General features: G+C 38.9%; 1 protein-coding gene across 1 annotated transcript in view; it reads left to right on the top strand.

The window, feature by feature from the left end:
* AMPH (amphiphysin) overlaps positions 1 to 12,720 on the top strand; it is a 131,058-nt gene that overhangs the window by 96,929 nt on the left and 21,409 nt on the right. The window contains exons 11-16 of the mRNA XM_059849584.1: positions 384 to 512; positions 5,155 to 5,262; positions 7,934 to 7,957; positions 9,223 to 9,246; positions 9,535 to 10,035; positions 11,874 to 11,906. Coding sequence (XP_059705567.1) covers positions 384 to 512; positions 5,155 to 5,262; positions 7,934 to 7,957; positions 9,223 to 9,246; positions 9,535 to 10,035; positions 11,874 to 11,906 — 819 coding nt within the window. The remainder of the gene's footprint in view (positions 1 to 383; positions 513 to 5,154; positions 5,263 to 7,933; positions 7,958 to 9,222; positions 9,247 to 9,534; positions 10,036 to 11,873; positions 11,907 to 12,720) is intronic.

Raw genomic sequence — 12,720 nt, 5'->3', positions numbered from 1 at the left:
ATGAACTCAAGAAGCCAAAAAGCTGCAGAGGCATTGTTTCTGTGCAGTATCACCCTTCCAGCTATGGGCCACCTGGAAGAGCTAGTGTCTTGTGCTGTGTGCCTGTCACAGCAGAAAAAAAATAACCGAGAGTTGCTTTTGTATCAAATCTGAAACCTTGAGTTCAAATAGGGTTGTTTTGCTCTTCCCATAATGTTTATTTCCAAGTACTTGGTGGTGAACAGCTGAACAGTTCCATTCAATACATGGTTTATTCCCATGGCTTATTTAGGGTGAAACAGCCAGTAGTAAAAAGTAAAAACCTAAGACAATTTGTTTAGGTCTAGTTTAAAGATTTTCTTTTATCCCTGAACTAGTCTGTGACATTTTTGCTGTCTGCCTAGCTGAGGAAAGGTCCGCCAGTCCCACCACTGCCTAAACTCACACCCACGAAGGAGTTGCAACCGGAGAACATCATAAACTTATTTGACGACAACTTTGTCCCAGAAATCAATGTGACAACCCCATCACAGGTAAGCTTCAGTGAATTGTGTAGAGGTCCAGCCATGTAATCACCCTAAGTTCTCCAAGATAGTGCCCCGGGGACTGACCTTCATGGGGAGGGAGGATGAGGGTGAAGGTACAAGGCAGAGGCACAATTACCACTTTCTTTTATCATGAAAGAGTTGCACATATGGTGTTTTGCCTTTGAATAGGTCACACATAATCACTCAAAAGGGCTAACACTGATACATATTGAAAAAAAGAGCAATTTCCTGAGAGGTCTGACTGAAAATACTGTGATACAGTTATGTTTGAGATTTAAATGCATTCAGGTTGCATTACTAGCTGAGAGTTAATCTAAGATGGTTTTTGTTAATGCTAAGTGTCTCAAGTGGAACTTTATAAAGCTCCTTCATTACTTCTGTTTCCTTCATCAAAATCTCTTCATTTTCCTTCATTTAAAAATATTCTGTCTTTCTGTTGAGTAATTTTTAAAAAATGAAACTTGGCTGGTTTTTATGGTTATAAAAACCAGCTGGATGTTTCATTCACTTGGCTTTGCTCATAGAAACAGTAGCTGCACAGCAGAGAAGGGTTCAAAATTCATTTTATCTTATTATTATGGTATTTTTAAGTTGCATATAATAAACAGAAAAGCCAGAATTGTGCAAAATAAGTCCATAAAATTTGTATTCAGCTATTCAGTTTTTATATTGTTAGAGTGATTACCATTTTTTTTCAATAATAGACCCTTTCTTTCACGGTAACTGCAACTCAGAAATCCAAGCCTGCATCTGGTAGATTGGAGAGAAGTATGTAGATCTGAAGCTTTTACAGAATGTTTAGGAATGTCTGTTTTCATTTGAATCGTTTGTTTCTTCTAACTCATTTGACAACACAGGAGAACAAAGGCAGAGCAATGAAAAATGTATTTTATACAATTTGAGCATGTGATGCTTTGTTTTCTTGTGGTAGGGAGAAAGAGGCATTGCTGTGTATAGAGATCTATTTGGAAAGGATTTATTTATAGTTAAGTCTCCATACAAGTAAAGACTTAAAGGCTACTCCCAGAATGCAGCTGCTGGTAGGCACTCTTTCTGAAGGCAGATGTCAGGTCTTTTGTATCACTCTACCCTGCCTTAATAGCAATTAATTACTTTAGGAGCATAAGCCTTGTTATCACTGGTAAGAGTTGGTGTAACCTGTGCTAGATATGGTCCCTTGTATTAAATACTGTATCTAACTAACATGCATACATCAAGCCATCCAGGGAAGCAGAAATGAAACTGGTTTGCTTTTCCATTAAGAGATGACATCAGAACAAGGCTTTAAATTAGTGTAAGTCACATTTCCAGAATCCTTATAACCTTTCTGTGAGATTCGCATAGAAATGGAATGGCATAATAAAAGTGGGCATGCTTCTGAGAACTGAAATATTTTCCTCATCTCTCAAAGAAAATGGATCTCCCTTTAGTGAGTGATTTATGTCCTTCCCTCCTCCACAGTCAATGACCTGGGGGTATCCTAAGCTATTCCCTGGCCATCAATCATTTGCCCTTCTGCATCCACGAAACCCACCTGCATCACTAAAGCATCTTTACTGTATTTGAGATCTCTGAGCATGTTCGGATATACCCAAATAACGTGACGTATAGATTTTGTATCCTTGTGTATGTGAACCAGTTAAGGAAAATATAGCATGAAATCTACAGGAAATAGGAACTTGCTTCTCTTGATGTTTAGGGCTCCTCCTAAATTCCCAAAGCCCTTGTTGAGCAGTATGGAGAAAGCTATTAGGCCTGCAGAACCTGCAGGACTTCCCAAGGGACCACCACTGGTGTCCCAGACCCTGCTCCTGCAGAGGCACAAAACCAACAGACTGATGAGAAGAGCTTTGCTGCTTTAGTACAGTGTTTTGGAGGGGATTACAAACAGGCCAAACTTTTGTTTCTTGAAACACAATTATCCTGTAATTGTTGTTGTTCCTCCTTCTTTACTAAGCAGTACTGATGCATTCGCTGCATTAGTGCACAATGGTGAAAGACAGTTCTGCTTGATGCTGTTGAATATTTGTGCACTGATTCAACAGTGTCTTACACATCCAGGTTATTCATTAAAAATGGACTTAATTACTGTCTAGTAAAAGAAGGAGGTGAGAAGATGAAATATCTGGTTGACCAGATGAAAGGATCATTCAGAAATGTGTGTTCCTTGCTTAATTTCTTCTTTTCTTCACATCACATTTCTCCCTGCTGTCCAGTTACTAACTTGGACATTGTAGGCCTTTATATGCCCCCTACAGATACATAATGTGTCTGAGTGTGCCTGACAGTTCTAAAGTGAATGGTCCATAAATGCTAAGGCTATTTTAAGGCTTGTACAGACTGTGTACAGAGAGAGGGTAACAGTTCTGGTAGTCCTTGAAGGTTTCTTGTGCCTTCTTCATTCCTTGTACATACCTCTAGGAGATACGGCCTTGCCTCTGCCACAGCTGCCTCTTTCGAATGTTTAATTTATTCATGCTTCATTATGCTCTGGTGAAATAAATACAGTATATTTGGCAGACGTTCTTGTCATAGCTTTGTCCCTTATTGAGGGATTTCCTGAGGTCCCTGTTTCTCCTGCATATCCCGGTAATGTGGTATCTTAGGTACTCTGTATGTTTATTTGGGGCTTTGTCACTGAAGTTAAGATGAGTGTTCTCTTCATTTTGGTCTGAGTGGCATGGGTAACTTGGCTATCAGTGATCAGTACCCTGTGACTTTCGATACCTTATCTGGTCTATGGCCTAAGAAGATAAATCAAGGCAAGCAATGTTGGTACTCCTGACACCCTCTTCTACCAGAGTAAATCAAGGCAAGCAATGTTGGTACTCCTGACACCCTCTTCTACCAGAGTAAATCAAGGCAAGCAATGTTGGTACTCCTGACACCCTCTTCTACCAGAGTCTCTTAGCCTCCATTCTTTTGCTGCTCTGGGGCTTGCTCAACATGATTTCTACCAATTTAGTAAGCCTCAGCAGACTACTTTGCCACAAATTTATTCACTCTTTCAGCATGTGTACATTTTTCACATTCACACTACCTGAAGCTGAGAAGGTCCCCAGCTGGACTCTGTGCTGCATGGAGCAGCACCACTTCTTTATTTTACATTTGCCCTCATGACCTTTGCTGCCAACTGCTTTCCTGCCTCCCTGAAGAATCAGGGGGTAGCCAAACCCCTGTGCCTCTCACACTGGTATAGACATCACGCTTAGCACCTCTTACAGACTGAAGAGTTTTAGGTCACTCTGTCATTCCTAATATGGGAGCTGAGTAGCTCTTTTGACCATGTTTGCAGGTGACACAGAGTTAAGGTGTTTTGTGGCATAATGGAAGCCATTATGCCACAAACCTAACTAATGGCCATTAGCCATTACCTAACTTTGAACATCTGTTTACCAATAGTTACAGTAATTTGGAACATTTATACTCTTAAATGTTTGAATAACAGAAGGTCTTTGCTCATTAATTTTACTATCATTGTCATCATCTTTATTATTATTATCTCCTGGTTTTGCTGGGTTTATACGTGCCATATTGCAGTAGACTTGCCCAGTCATACAAGCTCTCTTACTGTTTAACTGAACAACTAGCAGTAGGCAGTACTAGCCTTGTTAGCAAGATCAAGATGCTTGCCTAGAATACTTACAATTAATGATAATTAAATCTCAGCTATAGTTTCACACTAATTAGAATGTTGAAACACACTGATAGTTTTTTCAGGTTGATTTACAGCAGAAAAGATCTGTAGCCCATTGAACATATATATGTGTATATATTTTTATAGTGACCTCAGAGGCCTTGGCTAATTTATTAATTGCAAACCAAAAAGACTCAACCCTGGTAATCCAGTTTAGTAAGACCATATCATAGAATCATAAAATGTTTTTATTTGAAAGAGACCTTAAAGATCATCTAGTTTCTTCCCCCTGCCATGGACAGGGATAGCCCTCACAAGACCAGGTTGATCAAAGCCCCATCCAACTTGGCTTTGAACACTTTTAAGGATGGAGCATCCATGACTACTACTCTGGGCAACCTTACTTGCAGCCTTCCAGTGGACAACCTTACTGGGCACCCTTCCAGTTGCTCTGGGCAACCTTCCTTACTATTAGATGTTTCCTAAAGTTTAGAGCTATAGACAACATTAATTGTAAATTGGTATACCATGTTCAGAATTAAAATTTAATTCAAATGCATTCAGATCCTTCTGTATTGGCTTTTTACTAATGTTTGTGTTTGGGAAGAGATTAACTTATTAGAATGTATGGACATTGGGTGTCATTTATGTAGTTTTTAACTTTGATGTGTGTCTCAAAGCACTTTAAAAGGGCCTTCACCATCAAGTGATGGACACTCAACACTTCTTTGAGAGGGCTGTGACTGTTTAGCCTGAAAAGGCAAACCTCTATTACAGAGAAACTAAAGACATCATAAGAGTGAATCTCATAAAAGTAAAACTTATACCAACCTCAGGAAAATCTTCAGAGCTTCCTCCCCTTCTGGTGTGCACCACAGCTAGTAAATCTGTGGGGTGTTTGGTTTTTTTTCTTGATCATTTTAATATTTTACTGCACAGGGCAGCTTTTAAAAGTTAAGTTTTTCAAGAGTTGTATTTCTCTTCTAAAAGAATGAAGTACCTGAAGCTAAGAAAGAGGAATCATTACTGGATTTGGACTTCGACCCTTTCAAGCCAGAAGCTGTATCAACAGGAGTTAGTCATTCACCCATGTCTCAGGTATCTCTTTGCCTTGACATAGTCAAAGCGTATGAATGCAATATACTGTGTTTGGTAGAAAAGGTTTGCCTCATGTATTAATAAGGAGTATCTGAAAAACTTTATCTTCCTGAGAAGCACAAGCCAGCCTTCCCCATCAGTAACCATGTACTTGATGATGTACTAGAAGGAGAGGAAATTGTTATGTGGTAAAATGAGATGTCTGCTGATGAGAATGGTTGTTGGTACCTTGACCTTGACTTTAGCAAGCTATTATTTTCCATCGTTAGAATAACTCTTAGTGTAAACATTATTAGTCTCCAGTGCCTGTTTTTCTGACAACTTTTCTGACCTGACTTTGATTCTTCATGTCTGGAAAGATGCCTTAGAGGACCTAGGTCTCATGGAGTCAGCATGCAGTTGCTTTACTGTGATGGAGTTTCTGTATCAAGCAGTGGTATGATCTGAGTGGTTTTTGCTATTGATCTACTTTAGACCTAACCTTAAGGAAAATTAGAGTATGGAATAGGGTGTTTTCTTATAGAATGTTGTGTTATTGAAAGTCTACATTCAATAGTAATATTTGTAATGGTAGCTTTTTGCAGCAATATGGAAAAAAAAAAAGATGAAAACTAAAATTAAAAAAAAAAAAAAGAAAGAAAATGCTAATATATCAAGTTGCTGATATTCATTGGCTTATCCTACAATTTTAAAATCGAGAATTCACCTCACTACCCAGAGAGCCTGTAGCAAAGTAGAGAAGATCTCATGGCCCACGTGTCTGTATCCCTGTTTTGTACACAAAGAAACAATGTTAATACACTGTTAGCAAGACCTATCAATTATCTGGCTTGTTCTCTGAGACGTGAGAAGACTTGTCAGCTGTTCAGAAATGCAGCACTGGGAAGGGATTGAGAAGACAAGAAGCTTTAAGGCTGAGATGGTCCTGATTCTCTGCTGATCTCTACCTCAGTTAATTAATTTCTTATTCAGTGTGAAGCCCTAGTTATATAATGAGATCTGTAGTGATCTTTGACAAGGTATGTGCTGTCAGAAAAAGAATGCACTGTCAACACTCTGAACATTAGCTGAATTTTCTCATTGAGATTTGCTATGAGAAGTGTTCCATTCTAGCAAAAGCTTTGTGCATTTTACTTGTTATGTTTTTTCTGCTTTTTAACAGAGAAAAGGAAGGGGAAGGCAAATGACATTCCCTAGCATTCAGCAGTGACAGAAAAGACTAAGTGGGACTTTGCTAACTACTCTTTCAGCTTGTTTTATAATCATGCTGATTAGAGCAGTGGGATCATTAAACAAAAGATACTTAACTCTTATGACAGAACATATTTGTTCTGACATCATATTGTATAGATTGTAGAAAAGTTTATTACTTTAGTGAAAAGCAGTTATTTTATATTCAACTATGCCATAAAATACAGAATATAATTTTTTGTAGAAAATTTGTTTTAAAAAAGTAACATAGTAACTTTTCATATAGGGGCATAGGAAGAATTCGCTGAGCAGTTTTACTCACTCCTTTCACCTTTCTGCAGAACAAAGGCATATGAGAAAAAATGGCCCACATCTACAAGAGCTGTGGATGAGTCAGAACACCATGATTTTAGAAGGGAGGACAGCCCTGCAGTCTGGGTCTTGTTTTCTGTGGAGGTGACAGGGTCATTACTATGGCATTATAGAGAGACTGAAACTTGTGGCTGGAGAGCCCTGTGCTTGCAGGGAGATTAAGAGGAGAGCCTTATATGGTATTTCCATATGTGTATAGTTTTTGCTTCAGTCATGGATATTTTCCATTCAGGAAACAGCTGAGGTAGGAATGTGAAGACAGGAGTAGTCATCTGTGCATGATTCCTTGGAAGGCCTGGCATGACTTGTCTGTTGTTAATTTAATTAATTACCTCCCTCCACTGCTCTGCCAGGGTGATCCAACCACAGTAGGTGAGCCCTGGTCTGTCCTTCCTTCAGTTGCTTTTCTGTTTCTATGGCTGCATTAGAAAGGACCTTTCTAAACCTGTCTGGTTCTCTTCTCTTTTGATACGAACCAGCAGAGTTCCGTCTCATGTGGTGGGCTATAAATATTTGGCATGAAGTCTGCTGCTTTTCTTTCATTTGTCTGTTTAGCTCTTCTGTTGAGAGGCCACTAGCATTAATTAACAGACTGGAGAAGAAAAAGAAAATATTAGTCAGCTTTCTTATTTCCTTTCCCAAATAGTATGCCATTTTCCTTTCTAGTGTCAGTGTTGTGAGGAAGGCCACTAATTTTCAGTGGTTATCTGTGTCATTTTTAACTGGCTAGAAAACCCCAACTGTAATCTCTTTAAAGCTGACACCTTGCAGAGGCATGTATACCTATTGGAAGTGCCTTAGTCCCCAGCTCCAAACCTGGCCATTACTCATGCACACATGTGAGTTTGCTGGAAAGCAACAACTACTTTGAAGTGGGAAATACCACAATGCGTTGCATACTTCCCATCCTTTATAACCAAAAGTATTGTGCAGATACGTAGAGACGCACACATGGACATGTGCTAATATAGAAAATATGTATGTACTATAAGCATGCTTATAAATAAGTTCTCTCCTCATTTAATGGGCATTGTTATGAAGCATGTTGGACATACTGTTCTGGAATGGTATTTTTCTAACAAGCTCTTTCTTTCGCTACTTTTTCCAGACATTGCCATGGGACCTATGGACGGTAAGCCTGACATACGTAATAGTATTTCTGTGCCTCTGATTTTGTAAGTTAAACTCAGATTTACAATTCTTTTACCAAAAGCCGAGATAAAGAATTCACAGACCATGAAAAAACTCTTTCAAGTATATGAAGCCACTGGGTGTCTTTTAAAACTAACAACAGAAAATAATCTCTGTTGCTTAGCCTACAAAACCTAAATTATCTCAGAAATCTAGGCTAAAAGATTCACAGTCTTTACAGCTAAGTGTATTGCTTTTAATATGGCCGAAGTACAGCTATTAGAAGGTAATAATGGATATAAGTCACTTGTTTTAAATACCTGACAGTGTCCATTAACCCAGTGGACAACCATTTTCTCAAAACTAGGAGTAAAGACAGAATTTAGCTTGTCTTTGTGGGCAATACAGTGAACTGGAGTTACTCACAAAAGAAACCACTGCTGTAGGAAACTGAATGAATCCTTCCTTCTTCTTCCTGGTGCCAAATCACATTAAATGATCTACAGGAAGAAAACAACCCTTTTTGTGAGCATTCTTTTGACTGTATGTAATGGAGTTAGCTAGGTTGACTTGACATGGAGCCTGGTATGTCCATGTTTGACCTTTTGTAGCTTCAGCCAGCACAGAAATCTGTGAATGCTTGTCATGTATTCAGATTCACAGCACAGTCTTTTTCACATTCCATGTATGATGTACATTAAACGTGTATGTCCTTACATTGAGTGAAGTTAAATAAGAGCTGATAAAAACAGTCATGTATGTAGGCTAGCCAAAATTTCAAGGCTGCAAATATTTGGACTACATGAAATAACCTAGAAATATTGAGAATGTATTGCTCTAAACTTAGATTAGATAGTTTTATTAATGTCTTCTTTTTGCACAGTTTTATTTATAGCCTTTTAATGTTATGTATTTATTCTGTATTATCATTTTTTTCATCTTTGTTCTTTTTTAAAAAAATGACAGTGTACTTCATAGCTAAACATTTGAAATAAAAATGTTAGTGACTCACAGGGGAAAGCAAGAGGTGACCAATATTCAAGGTACATGAAGAACTTTTTTTATAATGTAATTCAGAGATTTGAAATTCAGAGGCCTGGAATTAGTCTTGGGTGGAGTGGTGGGAAAGGACCCGCTGCTCCTTCCCCACTCTGATTTGGTAACTGCAGCTGGTTAGAGAGCTGCTAATTAATGAACTGCTGCTGTATCAAAGTAAATCATGTTCTTCTTTTCTGTGTTTTATGTGTATGACTTCGTTCTATACAGACAAGCAGCGAATTGGTACAGCCGGTAAGCAAAACTCCCCCCAAAATGACAACCACTCTAGAGACTTATTTAATCACTGTGGTGTAATGCATAGTTTTCTTTTTTTGTGCATCAGTGCTGCTCTTTTGCATTACAATTTATTGCCTTCAGATATTGCAAATCACATAGCTTTTCCTAAAATTGCTTAATGTAGTCACTTCATTCTTTAGATTGAAATTGCTCTTGTAAAATATAAATGTTGTGTTTTCTCATCAAGTCCGCCTTTATCTTTTTCATCTTGTGTTTTTTCTTTGCTTTTCTGTCTGCTTAAAGCCTGATTCTTCAAAAAGTCTTTCCTTGTGTAACCTGATCATGGAGGAAACCCCAAACAGTGTGTCATCAGAAGATACTAACAGATCTCAAACTGATCTAGGTTCACTCAACTGGGGCCTAGATGTTAGCACACCCAGTATCAGCCAGGAAATTACTGCAGGCAGTTCTTTGCTTTTCCCCAGGGCAGAGCAAACCTCAAGTGAATCCCCGGGTACTCTGCCTGCTAATGTTTGGCCTGCAGTAGGTGAGCAGGAGGATGCTGCACCAGGGCCAGCTTCTGTAAGCGAAAACCAGAGGACTTCACTGGAGGACCAGTTGGATGCCAAAAGTGTCGTGTGGAAAGATGTGGTGACCAATCAGCCTTTAGAGAATGTAACCAGTTTTGAGGCACCCATCCTGGGAACTGATAGTTTGTTGGATGAACCACTCGCATGTGATGTGCAAAATGCAGAGGAAGAGCATGAGGAAGACGAGTGGGCAGGTGTCAAGCCAAGTGAAAAGGTAGAGACTGGAGCTAACTACAAGGAGGTAGAAAGTACAGAGGAACTGGAAGAGCAAAGCTGTGAAACCAAAGGAAACAGTGAGGCAGAATTTCATAACGGTTTAGCAAAATCAGATCCTGAAATTTTAGTCAGCACAAAGGTAGAAAATTTACATGAGTTTGAAGATAATTATGGGGATACTGGGCGAGCTAGTGGTGGTAACCTAGAAAACTTTACAGAAGAAGAATTCAAACAGGTCAAGGCCATTGAGAAGATGGATAGAGAAATACCATTGTTGAGCACAGGACTGGAAAGTAGGGACAAAATAGCGGGGTACAACTGTAAGACTATAGAAAGCACTGGCTCTGAACCTGAGAGAGTCCTTGGTATCTGGGATGAGGACCACGAAAATACATTTGAGGAGGCCTTAGATCAAACTGACAGTGGTACTGGACAGAGTACATCCATGGAGTGTATAAACACGAGGGCACATATTGACCTAGACCACACGGGCAAGTACCCTCCAGATACTGGAAGGGATCTATGTGATGCTGAATTATTCAGTACAGAAGAGTCTGGTAAAGGAACTGAAGATAATAGCATCAGCCACCTCCCAAATGGTAGTACTGGTACTAAAGGTCAAGCTGCTGCTGAAGAACAGTGGGCATTGCTACCCAAGGCAGCTGATGCTGCTGGCACAAGCTGTGATAATCCTTGTCTAGATAATGCAGATGACCAAATGACAGGTAGGACAGCAACAGCAGTCACTGAAGTGATTAGCAGTGGTGTCCCTGAAGCCTTGGAAACAGAGCCCTGGCTGGCAAACTGGGATCCAACAGTTACTAATGATTCCTGGGGTTTTTCTAGTCTGTCAGATAGCCAAGCCAATGGACTGGATAATTGGCCCTTTTTCCCCAAGCAGCAAAACTCAGAGGAAGGTAACATGGAAAATGTTTGGTTAGGCATTAGTAATAAATGGTCTACAGAAGACCTAGGAGGTACTGATAACAGCTGGGGGGAAGTAGGTGCAAGCACAGGCCACATAATTCAGGAGACACTAGTAAAACAAGATTTGCCCAGGGAGCAGGCGGGTAGTAGCAATCCTGGACCAAGCAAGGAGATAGCTAGACCCTTGTCTCTGTTTCAAATGGGAAATTCCAGAAATGCTAGCACCGAGAGTTCAACTAGTCCTAAAGACAATGAGACCAACAACTCAGATTTATCTGAAGATGAAATTGCTAACCGGAGATATGGATTGTTGTACCAGGAAATTGAGGCTGATAAAGAAGAGGTACCTACCCCAGTGTGTAGTGTAGTCTAGACAAAGAGTTCCTTAGGCCATGCATAAGCTTGTTGTTTATGAACATTCCATTTGTGTGTTTCCTACCGCCCTTCCTAAGTCCATGCTATTTCTTTTTTTGAAAAATTGCCATGCGACTCTTCATGGTGTGGTGTCCTTCAGCCCTTCAAGCAGGCTGACTAAAATGCATTTCAAAATGGTGAATGAAGCATTGAACTGTGAAGACAAATTGTGTCTGGCAGCTTTTTTGTTTTATCCGTAGATCTTTAAATGCACCTGGTATTTTTTTTAATTATTGTTTTTTAAAAATATTTAAAGTATTCTGTTTTTTCTTTTTCTCATTTTCTTTAAGTCTGTGATGTCTGTCACCAAATACCGCTGTTGTAAAAATTTCTTGCTGCCTTACCCTTCATTTTATATCTTTTTTCTCTTTTTTCTTTTTTGTTCCTTCTTTTTATGTCTGACCTACATTTTTATTTTGCAAATAAAAATGTTTTAACTCATGTTCAGATTTAGTAAACAAATTATAATTTGTTTTGATCTTCACTTCTACTTAGGCATCCACCATAGCATTTAATGGATTTGCACAGGTAAGAAATAAACAGGTTTTGAGATAATTTTTTTCTGTGCTATTAAGAAGGCACTAGAACTGGCTATAAAAATTCAGGAAATCTGTTCTACAGACAAGCTGCATTGAAACATCATATTGTCTCAAATCCAGACCTTGTCTGTTGTCAGAAATTCTTAGATGTTGCTAGAAAGATTCTAATACCCTTAAGACTCTTGGCCTGACTGAGTCTAAAGAGAAACATCTGACTGCCTTAGTGGGACAGCTATTTTCTCCTAAAATGGCTAGTCTAGCTGTTTTATTGTGCTCTTTTGTGGAGTATTTTTCTCACAATCCCAAAATCTTGTTAAGCACATTTTCAGTTTCACCTATTTTCAGTAACTCTCTGTGTAAATATGTAATGAGTTTTATTTTTTTCTTCATTTTCACTTAAGATACATTTTACTCTCAAAGTTTAATCTAAGTTATTTTTCTCCTGTGGTGCAGATGGTGAGTCTGTGGTATGCATCGCAGAGATACAGCACATAAACACACTGTGTTTATGCTTTCAGATTCCCGGGCTGTATTAAAATCCCAAATTTTAGGTGGAATACCTAGGGTCTCATTTTTTTCCAGCATTCTCTTAGAGACTGACTCAACCACAGCACACCCTGTACACCAAATTTTAAAAGTACCCAAAAAGGCTCAGCTTATACGAGAATGGAAATGAGTCTTCCTATGATTAACCGTTCTGTTCCAGGACATTTAGTGTTGTAAAGGATCCAGATGGAAGGGGCAAAGGACAAGGATCTGATAATTAAGACAAAATTTTTATCTGGAGAAAATACGTATTTTCT

Source organism: Haemorhous mexicanus, chromosome 1 (assembly GCF_027477595.1).
Source record: "Haemorhous mexicanus isolate bHaeMex1 chromosome 1, bHaeMex1.pri, whole genome shotgun sequence".
NCBI lineage: Eukaryota > Metazoa > Chordata > Aves > Passeriformes > Fringillidae > Haemorhous > Haemorhous mexicanus.
Note: the sequence above shows the minus strand (reverse complement) of the source record. Positions and strands in the feature narration are given on the sequence as shown.